This window comes from Atractosteus spatula, chromosome 21 (genome assembly GCF_055471065.1).
Source record: "Atractosteus spatula isolate fAtrSpa1 chromosome 21, fAtrSpa1.hap1, whole genome shotgun sequence".
Classification (NCBI taxonomy): Eukaryota; Metazoa; Chordata; class Actinopteri; order Semionotiformes; family Lepisosteidae; genus Atractosteus; species Atractosteus spatula.
In genome coordinates, this window is record NC_142726.1 from 8,325,899 (window position 1) to 8,344,768 (window position 18,870).

Below are 18,870 nucleotides of genomic sequence, written 5' to 3' on the forward strand. Positions count from 1 at the left end.
ATGTATTCTTTATCGCTGCCCGGGTAGATATTTGTTTTCGTTTGGGGGTTATTTTTTTAAAATTTCATTTTCCCTCCGTTGAAGTCTTGCTCCCTAAAAAGGGGAGCGTTTTTTTTTTAAGGAAAATATATATTTTTTGTTCGAGGAAATCTTCAAATCTGTCGGGTCTAGGTGGGGATTCGAGTTTTTTTCAGCCGGGAGAAGGGGATAATATGTCCAGGCGCAAACAGACCAACCCCTTCAAAGTTAATTGTAGGTATCACAGGTATTGCAAATCTCTCTCTATTTTAATCGTAGCAAGGTTAGCAGCTCTAACAGGACCTCAATATAGGGTTCTGTTGGTGTGATGGTTGTTCTTTTAACGAAACTCGGCAATGTTGCTAGTTGATTGTTGTCCTGGGGCTGTCGTGTCCTCCCTGTTTTGAACTTCTGTATGTGATGTATTTTCAATACGGTAAGTCGACGATTTTTTTTAAACGTTAGCTTCTCTACAGTACTGGGTTATGTTTCAATGTTATACCTGCATTGAAACCCTGATCTCTGCTTACATCGTTTTGTCGCCTCCCTTGTTTTCATTGTAGCTGCCTGTGCAACTCCGACGAGCGTCATTAATTCATAATTGTCAACAAAACACTTGAGATAATTAATTCATTGCTCTGTCAGTACAACACTAGAGACTCTGTAAGTGGGAGTCGCCCACTTGTTCTAGTGCTGTGTGGGATTCAACGTGGAGCAATAAGGAGAGGCTGCTTATGGTGCGAGTGTCCAGTGATGGGACGCTTCTCCATTCGTTGGTGTAATGACTTGTGGTGGACGGAAAACACACTATTATTGTTCAGTTGAGCCTCGGTGGCAGTAGAGAAAAAGGTGTACAGTTAACCCAGGTCTTGGTGATTTGGTAACTAGCCTAATGTAATTCCAATAGCATTGATTGATATTCCTTTTTCTTAACCTGAGGAAGGCATTCCCAGCGCTTTGTCACAGCTGGGATCAAAGTTGGGATGATTGAACAGTGCCTCTGGACGGATCCATATGAAGGAGTTTTTTACGTGTTCCATAGTCTAATTGAAAAGTAAAGTATTGGAGCGCGACATGACGGAAATCGTGTTTCTCTTTCGCAGATGTCGCTTGTTTAGTAATCCCAAGGAGAGGAGTCCACACAACAGGCTGTCTCTTTTCAGAATCCTGGTCTCTCCCCCAACTCGCATGTCTTACTTTATTGGTTTAAGCTGGCGTTTGAAACTTGTTGATTTGCAAAAACTGGGCCAACCGAATGCAATATTGATTGATATTGTAAAGCTTGTAAGAAAGTAGCGGTTTATGTTGAAGCCTGAAGCCTTGTTAAGATGTCGGCTGACTCTCAAGTTGTGAAGAACTAGCTGTGTGGTGAGCGTTCTGGCACACTACAGTATGGCTGCCGTCGATCATCCAGGTGGGGCTGCACATGGGTGGTGGTGGAGGGGAGTCCCCGTTACCTGTAAAGCGCTTTGAGTGGAGTGTCCAGAAAAGCGCTATATAAGTGTAAGCAGTTATTATAATTATTATTATTCCTGGCTTATTTGAGGATACAGTAAGCCTGCTTTTGTCCCTTCCGTCCCACTGCACAGCAGTACAGAGGTGCTGCATATCCAAACCCAAATCTGCTCTCGAAAGACGGAGAGAAAGAAAACGTCTTCTTCCGATATAGATTGTTCTTGGCTTCTTCTGTGGTTTTTGCCGTCTTATGGGGAAAAACAATCCAGTATTTCAAAAGTATAGGTTGTTCACAAATCCGGTGTAAAGTTTAGTGGTGTTTCAGTTACATGCCATGAAGGGAGATTTTTTTACACAAATCCTCGCCTTTTATTTACATTTTTTTTTGTTATAGCCTTCCTTTTTTATGGTAGAAAGGGAACTGGCAGGGGCAGTTTTAATCTATGGAAATTGGCAATGTTTATGCCTTAAGACTTTAATAATGTTGCTCATACTTCCAGGAACATTCCCAGTGTGTGAGAGGGATTTAAGGAGGCGGATGCCTGGAGATTGTGGCTTGGGGTGGTTCACAGGACATTTAAGTCCTCTTTTCATCAGAGCTCTGGGTTATAGTCTTCAACTACTTATTTGCCTAATTGGAGCAGCTTGACCCATTTTTCATTTCTAAGGCCATTGATGACTTCTGTTGCAAAGCTGAGATTTGCACGTTGCAGGCATCGGAAATGGGCTGCTGTGGAAGTTGTGTGTTAAGGGAGGTTGTTTGTATGCATCTGTGACCACTTCACCCCACTGGTACAGAAAGATTCTGCACTGGTGGGCTTGGCTTGGTGGGATATCTTTTGGTTTTAAGATATTGTACTGTTGGCAGCAGTGGAGATGGAAGTGTGTGCTTGTTATATGGTAGACAAGCACAGAGTTTGTACTGGCTTCTTAAGCTATGATCAGCCTGCTGATGAATCACAGTACCTCATGATTATGATGCTACATGTTGTAAGAAGTGAATTCGCCATGATACATGACCAAAAGCACAACGTCGTCACTTACTGCAGTGCGTTTAGTGTCTGATGAATCATAAGTAAGGAATATGGATGAATATGTTCCCTTTTTGACCTCATTTTAAATACTACATTTGCCTATTTAGTATTGCCACAAATGAAGACCGTGTAATGACATGTCCAAAAAGTCATGCATCATCAAGGCCATCTTATTAATCTCTTGATACATATTTTGTCCACGCCTTCGAATTCGCAGCATTCAAGGGGGTGCTCTGCAGGATGCCAAGGAGCATTTAAGTCCATCAAAGTGGATTGTGTTGCTAAATCTTTAGTGGGAGCAAAGTGACTGGAGGCTTATATTCTAAATGCAGACAGTTTGTTTTGAAATGGTTTTGAAACGCATGTGACCTAGTTTTGTTCAGGGTGTGATTTGTTTTTGTAAGTACAACCAAAACAAACCAGTCCAGTCAAATCAAATGTAGAAGTTTAGTTCCACATTTGTAACCATTCAAATAATCCCTAGTTAATAGAATAAGCATCTAAAAATGTCTCCACTTGTTTTCTAATAGGTAGACCAGCTTCTCATGGTCTATCACATACTGCAACCAAAAATAAAAAAAAACAGTCTTGTCCCTGTTGCTAAAGCATGTCTCTGTCTAAAACATAACAGTGACCAAAATGATGGTAAGAACTACATTGCAGGGAGTATTGTGTTTTAATTTCAGCCTAGAGCTTGTCTGCCTCTGTTTGCCTGCCTGTCTGTCTGTTTCACATAGATTCCATGCCAGCACACACACCCTGCTTTGCTTTTTGGCTAAAGAGTAGTATAAGCCACCAGGGAATAACATGGAAAATACAAATTGACTTTACTGACCTTCCCTGGTGAACATTTCCATCATACAAACTTTTAGCAGTTTGAGTTGACAGTTTTTTTTTAATACAATGCAGCTTTTAAATTGTTACAAGTTATAATCCTGGTCAGTAGCTCAATTTCCTGGCTCTACGTCACTTGATTTCTGAATCGGTTTCTTTAACGAAAGACTGTAATTATTGTGGCTTATATTTCTAACGCTCACATGAACGTACATGCAGTTTCAGCTTTCTTTTCTTGGTGTCCATCTGACTTGCAGAAGGATTGAGAGACTCCCTGCAGGGGAAAAATAATTAGGATCTTTTGGGTAAATCTACTGGTGGCTATCAGGTAGAAGAGTTAGCACGGGGTTCATATACAGCAATGCAAAGTAATTAGTGTCCTGCAGTATCTGTTGATGAAGAGAAAACACCACTTGTTTATTCAGCACCATCAAAGCGTAAATTTTACTCTTCTCCTCTTCCCATGCAGTCTGCTTGCATTCAAGGATGTCATTATGCGGGACATACAGAATGAATGAGCAGTACTTTATATACTGCATTTTTATCACAGTATTGCCACTGGGGTAAGAAAACTCTCTTGAAGTTTGCTAATGAAGCGTGCCTTACAGTTTCGGGGCCGATGACATCTGAAGTTGCAGTCTGCTCGTTGATTGTTCTTAGCGAGAAAGGGTGCACTTCAGAAACCGGAATTTGTTCAACTCATTTGTGTGGAAAACCCAACGTCTTTTTGGTGTGGTACAGCTTCCTAAACAAATGAGTACAGCAATGCCATAACTGTATTACGGCTCTTCTGGTTCTCTTTGGATCAGCCACTGGCTGAAGGCAGGAGAACTACTGACTCTTCATTTCACTGAATTTCTTCATGGAAGGATCTTTCAGAGCCAAGATGGAGGCATGGAACCTCCTTCTGCTTTGGCCTATTGTAATCAGTGGTAGGTGCCCTTACGTTTGTCCCAACTCTTGCATCGACCCAGCATTTCCTTAAACCCGAAGCGCTTGCTCGCTACCACATTGGATTGGGGGTATGTGCTATACATTTTCTAATGTAATTCTTCTCGTACAAAATGAATGGGGAGGGACTGGAATAAGTTAGACAATTCCAGAGTACTTGGTGTCAGTGACCATTGGAGCCCAGTTTTGGTTTTTGTGTTGTGTTTTTTGTCCACCCCCCCCCCCCCCCACCCCTTCGTTTCTGTGTCTGTTGGCTAATGAGTTTGTCTCTTTGTCTGGTTTCAGTCAGACACTGCGTCACCTCCTGCCTACAGACACACAGACTCAAAGAGATAACATCAGAGTGGCAGGCAGGCAGGCAGGGAGAGGGAGGGAGGGAGGGAAGGGTGAGGGAGACAGATGTACAGACAGAATGCAGCAGTGGGGGATGGGCGCCTCACTCACATCAATCACGGGCTGTGCACTGCTGAACCAGCTCATCCTAGTAGTTCAGTGCGGCCCCAGAAACTACTGCTCCCATTGCACACCAAAGAATTACTTGAAATGTTGTTGTTTTTTTCTGTTGTGAGGAATAACAATGTGGTGGGAAATATTTATTTAAACTTTTGTCCTGGAGTGGAAGTGGTAGAGCAGGAATCTGCTCTGTAATTTAAGAAACCCATCTTCGTAACGCTACTGTGAAGGAAAGACCTAGAAAAAGCAGGGCAGTGTTTTTAAATGCATGTATCCATATCCAGTCTAGTCAGATCTGCAGTTTTGTTCCCAGAACATTAATCTCTTTATTATTAGAAGGGCAAAGGCATAATTCATGAAGCCAGTTCTATGAGTTTAAAATCATTGGGAATTCACCTCCAGTATAAAGAATGGGAAGCATTGCTTTTATTTATATTGCTTTTATGCACCGGTAATCCAACAAGTAATGAATTGTGTGCATGCAAGATAGAATGTATTGAAGAGTATTGCAATGGTTCAGAAATAACTTTCCAAGTGGAATTATTTGTAGGGTGTGTGCCTAAAATAAAGCATGGGATCTCTGAAGGACTGGACATAAGGCTGACTCTTTCCTGTTCAGTAATATCCTGAGAGCAGAAACAAGGGTGTTGCAGTGTATTTGTGCGGGTCAGTGCTTGGTTATCCGAGAGCAACGCTTTAGCTTCTATCAGGAAATACAGCGTGCAGGGAGGAACCCCAGGGACAACTGCTCCATCAGCCTGAAAAGGGGGGACTACTGAGAGGGGGATGCTAGGATCTCTCTCTCTTGGATTAGGGCAATGGAAAGGAGTGCAGATAGAGGCTGCCTCCCTGGGGACTGCAGCATGCCAGTCAGCACTGTGTGCGCGATCATTGCTCATTGCCTTCTGGAATAGGGGTTTGCTTTGTGACTGCATGGATGTTCAGTGTCCTGCATGTGTGTTTCCTGCGCATTTCTGTATAAGCATGCAGTGTTCCCTACCTATACATGGTGCAGGAAGGAACTTGCACAGTGTGCTCATTCCAGGGGCAGGAGGCGTGGGAATGAATATTAAACTGTTGGTCAACCTTTGTGTGGGAGATAGATATTGTGCATTTGATTGGAAGTCTAGATGACGTTTATTCTGATCATTCTAAATAAGTGGTTTATTGTCCCTTGCTTGTTCTAAGAAGTTCACATCTCATCCATGCTCAGTGTACCAGAGCCATTTCATTTCATTGCATGGATTGTATGTATTAATAGCAGAATCTGTGCATTCTTATATGGAGAAGAAACCCTTTCCAAACTAGTTATTGAATCCTACTTGAAACCTAATGGTGGCTGTGGAGGTGACCCTTCAGAGTTCATCCTTCCCCTTTTCCTTTTGTGCCCACAGGGCCTTTCCCCACAGCAGGGCTAGCTGGCCCCGAGCGCACTATGGAGACAGAGAGCAGGGAGGATTTCGCAGAGGACAGTGAGAGCCACAGCAACAACTCTCAGGAAGCAGAGGAACAGGAGAGTGGAACAGGTGAGTCTTTCTCCCAGGAAGTGCAAATCAGAGCAGGTTGTTTACATGTAGACTTTCATCAAGAACATGTTGGCACATGTATTCCTACAGTTCAGCTGATCTGAGAATAGGAGGCTTGACAGTACTTCAGATGATGGCTGTTGAGACAGCCATGATATAATAATGTGCTGTGGGTAGAAAAGTTATCGGCCTCCCCATCACTTTAAGGGCATAATGTCCTTACTAGTGTGATATGTATTGTACTGCCTGCTGTTCTCCTCTCACAACCTGAGGAACAGAGGGTGATTCTCTCAAATAATACATATCTTCTCAAAACATCTCTTACTGATCAAGAACCTAGACAGTAAAAGATCACTCATGCAATATGTTTGAAGAAGATGACGAACAGAGACTGCCTTTGTTGATCATGTCTGTCTGTGTTCAGGAAATTTGATTTGCAATTTGGGTTCAAGACCATTTAAATAAAGTGGAATTCAAAGAGCTGGCTAATGTAAAAGAGCTGGGCTTGGCCAGAAGACAGGAAGTGTCCAGTCGAGTTTCACCTTTGACCAGCAGAGTAAAAACCTCTTGTGTTTTGCAGAGGACAGCGACAGTGATCCGGACAATCACGGCGAAGACGACTCTTCCAACACGTCGGCTGATGACAACATGATGTGCACCAAGAACAGTCAGAGCGTCCCTCCTGATGGGGAGGTCAAAGAGGTTGGTTTCAGAAAAGGACCTGATATTCATCACAATCCTTTAAACCTAAGGGCCTATACAAAATTAACTCAAGGTTGATATTACTATGAAAGGACTATTATTATGCAGTTTTTCTCCTTATTCTGTTTCTTATTTTTTGTGTTGGCCACGATTGGCTTGCTGCATCAGCAGCAAGTACCGAACTAAAGCAGCTCATGGGAGACGTACTGTGCATCAGTGTTGAGCCTGAATTCAGAATGTTTATCTTTTTGGCTTTGCAGTGCTAATTTGCTTCCTCTGTACGCTTCCTGACACTAAACTTTGAGAGGACTTTGCAGTAGCTATTTTGGCTGAAAAAGGTGTTTATCAGGGAAATGGAACAATTACAATTAGAAGTGTTAACATGGAAATACACCACAAATGCAACCAATTACACAAAAATAAAAAAACTAACATAAGGGAAGAAGATGGTGTTGTAAAGTACATCTACAGTGCTGGAGTGTTAAAAACACCTCTGAATTTTTTAAATCCAACAAAGTGTTGTATGAGGTAGGGCTATTTAGTGGTCTGCACAAGTTGAATCAGTACATTCAGTCCTGCATCTTGATACACAGCTGGGATCTGTTAAGCGCAACTCTTGAGCCACATCCTGTGTCTCTAGCCCTTCATTTATAATTGCATTGTACAAGACCAACCAATGTGAAGGAGGCTGGGGCCATGTGGGATTGCATTTCGTCTTTCTTTGAGTCTTCTTGTGACGTCCAACCCAGACGGATGTTTAGTGTAGGAGCAGCTATGCCTAATGCCCATTTTTATTTTAATCAATATTCTCTCTGAATTCAGTCCATGCCAGTCTTTGGGGCATGCCTGGAAAAGATCTGCGAATGAGAAATGAGTTTATTAGCTGTAGAGCCTGGAACCACAGTACCAGACGGTGGTTTTCCTTATGGGTTATTCTGTATGAAATCGGTCAAACAGTTACTGTTTTTGGCCTTGCCTCTTTTGATTTTAAGTAAAATGATTATAAATGCCTTCCCTTAGGAGAAATGGTTTGATTGATTTCTGGACCTGAATGACCAACCATTCAGGACCTGGATTGGACCTCCCTACCTGCCATAGAGATCCATCACCGATAAACACAGAAGGGTGATTGTTATTTTGTTTTAAATAGGTTTTCAATCTTTTCTATAGTTTGTGTTAGAATTAGGTGATGTTTGACATATGCCCACGTTTATCTCAACATGCGTAAACTCAGCTTTTGAAGTGTGTCACAGTTTAGACCCTTGTTTACATTGCCTGAAGATTGTGATGTACTCATTTTTGGTTGAGACACAGCAGACCTGTGAATAAATGGTGTCAGGGTTAACTTCTGGTCATAAAAAAGCCATTTACCCGTGAGGCTCACTTTTTAACCCTCTTTTTTGCTTTGAAGCCAGAGTTCAAGGGATTTGATGTTTTGCTCTTCTCTCCTGGACTTGGTGTACGTTCTGCCCTTTGCTGTGGGATGTGAGCACATCCCCCAAATCTACAACTATTGGATCAGAACAGCTAGGAAAGTAAACTATTTTGAACTCATCTTGGATGACAAGAAATATTGAGCAACATCAAAAAATACCAAGCACATTTTTTTGAGGAAGTTAATTTCTCCGCTGTATATAATATCTATTTAATGGGATTGATGAAGCCATGTTGACAGATTCCTTCACGAGCCATCTTCTTGTGCTCTATGAACCTATCAACAGGCTCACAGATGGACAGATCCAGCTTCAGACTGTTGCTTTCCTCTTCCTATACTCCACTGTGTACTCATTCAGGAGATGAGCTGTTTGGACCTTAACGGCAAACAACACCAGGATAAACCGAGATAAACCATGATGACTGACTCAAAGGCTCATCTCAATGAGCGCTGAGTTGTGTGTGTTTAGCAGACATCAGTTTTGCAATCTGGCGCATTGAGGATTCCACTGACATAGTGTGTGCTGCTACTGCCGGCTAACACGTACTCTTTCAGGGTCAGCTATGCAAATACGGAGAAGCCTGTGTGGATGACGGGATTCTCTTCCTTTTAAACCCTCAGAAAGACTGTTGCTTTTGTTGGTGGTCCTGCCATCCCGGCCTTTTAGTGTAGATGAACAAAATCGTCTTTGTACTGATAGAGCGGTGTAATCTTCTAAGAAGTCTCCTCTGGAGGTGTTCCCCCCTTTCTTTTAGATTGGGATTTTCTAGTTTTCTTTCTCTTCTTAAAGGGCCCTTGCTGTCCTTGACATGTGATGGGTTACTTGGTGGCAGTTAGTCATTTAGTCCAGGATGTTGTTTCAACTGTTAGAATTTGAACTTCTGTTTTCACTTGAATTGAATTTATCCTTCAGCATCATTTCCTGATATTCCAGGACATTATTGTTGGTTGTTTCTTTCTTCCCCATCACTACCTCTGAGAAGACATTCCTCAGCCTTTTCTTTTGTGCCTCCCCAAAAGTTTTTACTTTACTAGAAGTAAAAGTAATCTGTCATCTGTTCTGTGATACTTTTTCTTACAAGGTATAGCTCTAATGCCTCTAAAGCCTTATTTTACCTGCACTCTTTCAGTAGAAAAAGTTTCACTTTTCTCTGCATCCGAGCCTGGAAGGATGGATTCTTTGAAAAGTGGATCATCCTCATTCAAAGATTAAATTTATTGGCCTGAGTCTGGAAGTTGACAAGCTAATTAATTTCAAATGGGGACAACACCACTTTAGACCTTACACATAAGCGCTTACTCTGTGCCTTCAGCTTGCTTCGTAGCTAATGTGTGGCCGCTGGTGCTGAGCTAACTTGCCTTGCAAGTGGGTCACATCAAGCCTTGAAATCTGTAGCACTAATAACGTTGCTCTGTGCAGATGCCAATTTGTGCAAGTAATGTTGTCCACTTCAGTTTTTTATTTTTCTGCATTACAGTCAAATGTGCCAATAAACAAATGTGAAAACTAAAGTAATTTCCGAGTGTACTTCCCTGCTGAAACAGAACAATCAATGCATTATTTAGGCAATATAGAGTATTCATGTGGAAGATTGACCTGACACCCTGTATTGAAGTGTATGTGGTTCCTGAACCAATAATGGGCACAACACAGAAACTTACTGAGATGTTAACAAGGGTCTAAATATGTGAAAAAAAAGAGGTCAAAGGTAAAAAGTGACTATTTTCATAACTGGTTTCACAGGATATATTAAATAGTCTGACACCCCCATTTATAAGCTTTAAGCTTATATCAAAATCAACCTTTCATGTTTATCAGTGGTGGGGATAGTGTTGGGGTCCAAAATGAGTCAACATTGAGCACCTCTGTTTCCTGAATGGTTAGTCCTTGAGGTCCAGAAATCACAGTGCAACCATTTCTCCCATGGGAAAGCATCTTTAATCAAAATAAAAAGGGACAAGGTCAACATGAGATTGATTTCTTATGCAATGGCCCTTACGCGGACATTATCTACAGGGGCTTTCTCAAAACTGATGCCTTTGCCACTCTTGGGGACCTTCCAGTCTGACCTTCAGCATTTATTTTTGAGTTTAATTTAGGTAATGTTGTAAAGTTTGTAAGTGGTCTTGGATAAGTGCATCTGCTCAGCAAGTAAATAACTACATAATTTTACTTATTTTATGTAGACAAAATATGCCCTAGGCTGATGACCTATTTTTGTTTGCAAGTAATTGGCTGTCATTCATCTCCGATTAAGGTTGTGACATTCTTTTATTTGGAAATAATAACATTTATTTACCCCCATTCAGTTACATAGTTTCTTAAAATTGCCTGCAACACATGTTGGTAATGAAGCAATTAGGATAATTAAAATGTCTCAGTTTATTTGACCCATTTCATTATTTCTTCATATTTAACTATGATATACTGGTATACTGTTAAGCTCCAACTACATAAGAGAGAAAACTACATGATAAAAATGAACATACACTCCCTCATCTATTTCCTATGTTCTATGATCCCCATTTCACTCTAACTAGAGCTGAAATGATCTATTTTTATGAAACTGGGGGGATACTGGAATACCCTTAAAATGCACTGGGATCCTTTTATTTACAGAAACTGTCCTTTTGAAAAGAGTAGGGCTGAGCAGTAATTTAGCTGGGCTCTGGTCCTGGGTCCCATACACCTGCTGATTCGTGTTGCAGCTGAGCTCTTCACGTTAAGGAATCCTTAACTGGATCAGCAGTGTGTTTGATTAGAACCTCCACACTTTTTGTATCTACTCAAAAGCTGGAGATCTTGAAAGGCAATAGTTAGAAAGCTAACTTCCAACCTAATGAGGTTAATTATTACTGTTTATTAGGTCAGTTAAAGACCCAGTTATGTAACTGAGAGCTGAAATGGAACAATAACCAAGAGGAGTGTCTTCATTGTGCAAAGTGCAGAAAGTGACAGTGAGGTCAAATGTTTCTTCTTGCCTCTACAACAGGTCAGAGTAACCTCCATCCCTCCTTTTTCCTCTTTCTTTGAGTTTCCTTTTTTTCTCCTTACTAAGGAGTTTTTGGTTCCTCTACTCCGTTGTCTTCTGGGCTTTTATGGTTCTGTATCCGCAACATGTATGGTCACTTGTAAGCGCCTCGGGGCAAACGTGTTGTGAACGGCGCTATATAAAAATTAATTGAATTGAATTGCATGTCTTCAAAAATTAATAATTCTTTTCAGACTTCAAATTGCTCCATGTAGTTTATTTTGACTCAACTCCCCCTCTTTCTGAAAATGTCATGGAAGATGAACTCCAAGCTATACCTGTGAGCCTGATCTAAAACGCCTGTTCTAAACCCCTGGATAGGAGCATCCCTGACAGTGTAAAGTGTAAACTCTTATTGCTGTTTGTGCTGCATCGGCAGGAATGTGAGGAGAAGGGGGAATCGGGGAATGGGTTCCTGTGTCCGCTGTGCACGCTGGAGTTTGGCAGTCCTGAGCAGCTCATCGCACATGTTTACCAGGTAGCGGGTTTTGCATTATTTTTATTTTATTTTAGATTATTTGTAGTACACATCAGCCACTCCATCTGTCCGCAAGGGACCCCACATCCTGACATAGGGGCGGGGAAGCATAGGCAGAGCCTCTTGTATATTAACACATCACTGGCAACACCGCCCCCTGTAGGAGAGGTGCCGCATCCGTCACTGACAGTGACACACACCCACATGCACCCAGGAGTGGTCACTGTATTTGCCAGGAGAGCCCCGGCCAACTTTTCCCACCCTACCCTGTTAGCTAAGCGCAGCTGCTTGAGGAATCCTGCTCACAGTCAGCTAGCGACCTGACCCTGCTTGAGGAACCCTGCTCACAGTCAGCTAGTGACCTGACCCTGCTCGAGGAACCCTGCTCACAGTCAGCTAGTGACCTGACCCTGCTCGAGGAATCCTGCTCACAGTCAGCTAGTGACCTGACCCTGCTTGAGGAATCCTGCTCACAGTCAGCTAGTGACCTGACCCTGCTTGAGGAATCCTGCTCACAGTCAGCTAGTGACCTGACCCATATGACCCATACTCGAACCTGTGACTCCTGGTTTATAGAGTCCGGACTGCGATTTGGCGAGCACTTTTACCACTCTAGAATTTGGCCTCCCGGTCTCCGCTGGAGTCGGCGCGCCCTCTGCTCCTCTGCCTCCTGCATCCGCTGCAGTCTCTTGGCCTCGCGGTCCCGCAGTCGCCTCAGCTCGCGCTCCTCCGGCGTCTCGCAGGCCCGCTTGGTCTTCTTGGCCGTGCGCTCGCGCTCCAGCCGCTGGAGCCTCGCCTCCAGGGGCTCGTTCTGCCGGCGGATGGCCCACTTCCTCATGGAGGAGGACTGGGACTCCACCAGTCGCTTAAAATGATTGGCAAGTCAAAAGTGATGAATTGAAGGAAAAATGTTACGTGTACATGTACAGTAATGTACTCTACTGTTGGGGCAAAGTTTACACTTTTATAGTTTTATAAAAATGTTCTGTATGGGTTTCGTTATAAGTAAGTCACAACTTTCTGTTCTCAAACTTTCTCTAATCCTGAAGTGTATTGGGGACCCCCTGTACAAAATTGCCAAGAAACCCTGATCGGAGTAATCTGCAAACGTAACATTATTTCTCCAATTCATTTCTCTTACTAGGAGTAGAATAAAGTAGCACACATTAAGCAGTGGTTCAGAGACCTAATTATCACTTATTCTGGGTTACTTGACATTAATGTAGGTAAGCAGTCTAGACTATTGATAATTAAGGGCTATAATGCTGCTTGATTGTAATCTTTGGAAACCTAAAAGGACACTATTGACACACTGTAAACTATTTCAAGATTGTAACCATACAAGACCTATTATGTCATTATTGAGTAGTTTCAGGACTTGCCACACCATTTTCCCACATCAACACATTACTTATGAACTGTTGTGCACAATCTGTGCGGATAAGAATGTATCTTAAAAACTGTTCTTGGCGTAACCTTCTATTATGTTGACATGGGGTTATTTTTGTGTGAGTTGCTCGTGTGGTTAACCTGGTGTGTCTCTGTCTGTGGACTGGCAGCACACGGCGATGGTCACCAGCACCAAGAGTTACGTGTGCCCCGTGTGTGGGCGTGCCCTGAGCTCACCGGGCTCGCTGGGGCGGCATCTCCTCATCCACTCGGAGGACCGGCTGTCTAACTGCGCCGTCTGCGGATCCCGCTTCACTGACACCAGCAACTTCAACAGGTCTGCCTACCACCCCCCTGCCTCCTCGCCCCTCTGTTTTTCAGCTTAGCTGCTGATGGTCCCCTTTAAGGAAATGACACCCCAGAAATACATGTCTTGTGTTTTACCTAGGGGCTTATGTTGTGCTGACACTGTCAGAAGAGCCAAGCCAGGAAGTCAGTTGTTTTAAGGATAGCAGATCAAAGGTCAGACAATAATATTAGGAAGCTTCAATGTGAGCTAGCAGTGTTCTTCAGCATTAGCAGGGCCGACGGTGGCTGTTTGTCACTGATTAACCCTGGCGTCTGCTTTGTCTTTTTACCACAGGGAGAAGGTGCGAGAGCTCCTGAACACCAGCCACCTGGAGAACAGCAACAGCGAACAGAGCTCCTCCATGGTTCACGCTCTCGCCAACAGCATCGTTTCAAACCCCAGCAGCAGCCCTGCCTCTTCGCTCCCCTCCCTCTCAGACAGCCTCATGTCTTCGCCTTCCTCTCTGCCCCCGCTCCCCGACGGGCTCAACTCCCCGGGCACTGCCCTCCCCCCGCTCCCAGACATCCTCAGCCCCATGCCCGTCTACCCAGCCGGCGTGCTGCTGGTCTGCAACAGCTGCGTGGCCTACCAGCAGCTGGTGGAGTCCCAGTCCTCCTCCATGAGGAAGTGGGCCATCCGCCGGCAGAACGAGCCCCTGGAGGCGAGGCTGCAGCGGCTGGAGCGCGAGCGCACGGCCAAGAAGACCAAGCGGGCCTGCGAGACGCCGGAGGAGCGCGAGCTGAGGCGACTGCGGGACCGCGAGGCCAAGAGGCTGCAGCGGATGCAGGAGACGGAGGAGCAGAGGGCGCGCCGACTCCAGCGGGACCGGGAGGCCATGCGCCTGAAGCGGGCCAACGAGACGCCCGAGAAGAGGCAGGCGCGGCTGATCCGCGAGCGGGAGGCCAAGAGGCTCAAGCGCCGGCTGGAGAAGATCGACCCCTCCCTGCGGACCCAGATCGAGCACGACCCCGCTGCCATGGCAGCCCTCACTGCCGACATGAGCCTGTTCCAGTTCCCCATGCCCTGCCCTGCGCTGGACAACAGCCTCTTCATGAAGCTGCCCTAACAGGCTGGGCGCAGAGGGGCTGAAGCCCTCTTCTTCCCTTGGCACAGCTGTTGATCCCAAACGTGCAGAAACCGCTCTAATTCAAGATGTTTTGCCAGACCAGTAGTGTCACTGGTGCAAGTGTCCACCTCTTTTGCAGGAGCTCATGTGCAAAGAACCGTTCTTGACTGGGTTTGGATTCTGGAGCCCTGGAATCGGCCATTTGCCCCCCCACCCCAGACTATTTGGGTGACCTATGGTAATGGACTGCAACGGTGACATTGGCCATGATATGGTGACACCATGGTGGTTAATGTGATCGTTTCTAAAAGCCACGAGAACACGAATCACGGCTGAAAGGCGGGAGAACCTGAGTACTGACAGGGTGCTGCAGAAGCAACACCTGACGTGAAAAAGATTGTTTCCTTGCCATAGGAAGAAGTGAGAGGAGAATTAATTTAACAAGTATTGAACTTGAAACACTCACAGTCCAGGAAAATGTTGGTTCATCGACACCCGGCGATGCTGGGTGAATTTGCCAGCCGGTGGCTGGAGCTGACTGGCAGCTAGTCCTCACGCTGCCCATGTGGGTCAATGGCTACCGTTTGTATCCACTGAATCTTCTACCTCGCGATGGGACCTGACAGTACTCGCTGTATAGTGGCCTGCATCTGGACTCAAATGGTTGTGCTGATAAGAGTTAGTGTACCAGTACATACACAGATCGCTCAGCTGTACTGGCATACACATGCGTTCTGAACCTACAAAGTACTTTTTCAGACTTTCTTCCTCCTAGTCCACATCCATCCTGACAGCAGAACCCAAACCTAGAATTTAATGTGGAGGGGATCCTTTCTTTTATTTCCTTTATTTTATAGTATCAGTTATTGAAAAGATATATATACACACACAAATATACCTAGTAAAAATCAGTACTGTAAAAAAGAGGAATATGTTTTGAATGTCTAGTTTATAGCACATTTCCAGTTACACAAAAAACTTAAGCTATTCCTGCACACTACGGAACCGACAGCAAGTTAGTTTTATAAACTGAGGATGGACTCGGCCATTGTTGAATTCTTCTTACCATGTGAACCACTTGAAATACTTTATTTATGTGCTGTTTTTAATTTACATTTGTAAAAATGAAGCTCATACGATTTTTATTTCTCAAAAATGCCAATGTTGGTGGACCTCATCATGCTCCTTTGCATGCGATTATTATAAATAAGCGGCATGCAATATCGTTTCCTTAATAATGTACAAAAAGGTAAAGGGAATTCATGTGACCCATGAGATTGCGATTGAGTACTCCCAAGGAATTTGTCACAGAGTGACAAGATTAGGGCTGGATTTTAAGATATTTATTTCCATATCCTTTCCACGAGAAAGTTCCCCCTTTGAAATATTTGTAAGTGTATATTATCATCGTGTATCTATCATATGGTCTATAGTGTATGTGTCTAGTGGATGGTCTATCCACTTTTGAAGTTGCTGCAATTACTTCTACAGAGTGGTTCACAGGGTTAACAGGATTTTCAGCTGGGGTGTCTGCTGGTACTTCACGAAGAGCCTCCGTTAAATTCAGCTTCTTTTTCTGTTGTTACTGTATAATCTGTCTCTTTCTTGCACTCAGAGACAGCAGGATCTGTCACATAAACTGAAAGTGCTAATAGTTGTTGCTAGCAGTCAGCCTAGAATTAATAGATTAATTTTAACATATTTATTCAAGAGGTTTTCCCAGCCCAGTTATTTATAAGCGCATGACTGAGTAGCCTTTTTCACTGGAGAAAGATGTGGGGATTTTGCTTAGTTTTGCATTTTCCACTGCTTTTCTTTTTCATGTAAGATTTTACATGTGGGTGACATGTAAGATGGTTTCAACTGAGCATTAATTAATGTGCTGAAACAAGTGAATTATGAATTAACAGGACCTTACTCTGTTAAATCTGTTGAATTTGAAGTGAGGAGAACTTCTGCAGATATCCTTAAATAGGAGATATATTGAGTAGGCCATTTCACTAAAACATGGCATTCATTTTTTTATACTGTAACTCTAATTAAGATGGGGAACTGAGACTGGTGTTCTGTTTGAGCCATTCCAAGTAGTACGTTGAGCTCAGAAACAGTCTTTTGTAGCTAGCCACTGTTTTATTTTTTCTTAAACCTGGCACCTGGAGTGGTTCAAACTGCTATGCAATAGGAATATTAATTCCTACAGAAGGAAAATGGATTTTTTCCATATCTATGCAGATTGTAAGGTGAAATGGACACGTACTTATTCATGCAACTCAGGCAGTGCATCTTAATAGCTTTGAGCTCATAGTTTGGCACTCTTGTCAAGGATTTGTTTTAGGTTTAGGGTAGATGTGTGAAGATACATTTTGTAGAAGTGGCTTCACTACTACCTATATGAAATCCAATATTCAGTATTTTAACAAAACCACAATTTGTTTCTGCACATCTCTGGCTTGAAACTTTAACTGAACCAAGACTTTTGTGTGTTAAGCTTTATAGACTTGCGGGAAACTTTTAATTAAAGAAGACACTGACCCTGTGTACAAGATCTTATTGTGGAGCCAACAAAGGGTTGAATGTTTACTAAAATGTGGGCATTTACTGTTCTCTGACGAGGGTGCTGATTTTAAATCAAATATGTTTTCCTATTAACACAATGGAAATCAAGTGCTTAAATTATCATGTGAACCTTCCATTTTATTGAAAATTATGATAACGCCCATTTGGCATAAGCCCTGTACAAATGGCTTTGTAAAAAAGGCTTGTCCTGGCTTTACAGACTGGTTTAGGTTAACACTGCATGTCGTAACTGCATTTGTTTTAGATTTGTTATATATGAAAAAGTGTTCAGCTACAAGTAATGATATGCCTGCCCGTTTTTGTTTTGTCAAAGAATAGGGATCCTACATTATGCTGTTAAATCTCTTGGCCTTTTGTTAATTTATCAGGATACACTCTGTTCATGTTTACAAAAGTAACTAAAAAGGCCAAAAAGTATGGGGGAAAAAAAAGGAACACTCTGTATTTATGATAGTCATGTTGTGTGTTGTGTTGTGAATGGTCAATCTGGAAACCATTCTCTGTTGCTGGATTAACAGATATGTACAAATATAAGGAGGTATAGAATGTCAAAATAAACTAACACTTTCTGAGTTTCTTTTATGATTGTCGTGCAAGGTTTTCTTATGTTACTTGTGTCAATCTTTCCTTTTGCTCTCAAGAACAGTCTGAATTGACCAATTAGAAACCTGCTGTAAAATTTGCAGGCAAGGAGTGCGTGTAACCATCGCCAGCAGCAATACAAGCTGTACACCTGCAGTGCATGCCTTGAGCTGGGTTGTAAATGCTGTCTCGTTGGGCTTCTGTCCCATTCCTCAGCCTGAACAAGCATATACCCGTTCACTGCTCTATGCCTTAGGTGCCTCATTGTTTCAGTTTGTCCCACCACTGTTAAATGGGATTCGGGTCTGTCTTTGTCAAGTAAAGCATCCATGCCATTACTGTTACCTTGCCATTTAGAAGGAGAGCAGCAGGAGGATGTGTGTTAGTGTGTGGGAATGTTACCACTTTAGGAGGATCAACGATGAATTGGTTTTACACAAAAACCTTTGCATTGTTAAAGGAGGACTTGGATCCAGCGCCAGTGATTCCTCCCACGTTATTGCTCTAACACACCAGTGGCACAAGACAATGTTCTCTTCATAAGTGGGAGATCTAATTTTTTTTCTTGAATTTTGGAAGGGCCAACATTCAAAAGGTGAAGCCACCTCATTACCTGTGCCCCATCAACCCGTTTACTAAACAGGTGATACAGTATAGTGCATATGCAACAAAGTGACTTGGTTATTTCCGGCATGAATGATGAATTAATTAAAACATTTGATGAATATGTGAAATCCCTATATGTTCCGAAAAAGCTTATTAGTTTCGTATGACACGTGGTATAAAGAAATCCAGCAGACAAACTTGCGATCAATAAGGTTCCTGATTACCAGACACGGCATAGTACACAATGAGAGTATGGTTAAAGAGGATGTAATTATCGTTCGATAATTCTGAAGTGACCCATACTGTACCCCCTCACTCTCCCTTATTCTTTTACTGATGCTAAGTTTATTTACCCCAGTAAAAATGAGCAGTTTCACAACCTT

At 43.1% G+C, this 18,870-nt stretch overlaps 1 protein-coding gene across 1 annotated transcript; it reads left to right on the forward strand.

Moving 5' to 3' along the window:
• On the forward strand, window positions 1-17,883 carry znf821 (zinc finger protein 821). Its single transcript, XM_088938985.1, has 6 exons — window positions 1-252; window positions 6,140-6,271; window positions 6,852-6,973; window positions 11,820-11,918; window positions 13,478-13,644; window positions 13,951-17,883. The coding sequence occupies exons 1-6, from the start codon at window positions 213-215 to the stop codon at window positions 14,720-14,722; spliced, it is 1,332 nt and encodes a 443-aa protein (XP_088795111.1). The 5' UTR covers window positions 1-212; the 3' UTR covers window positions 14,723-17,883.
• Window positions 17,884-18,870: the final 987 nt, after the last annotated feature.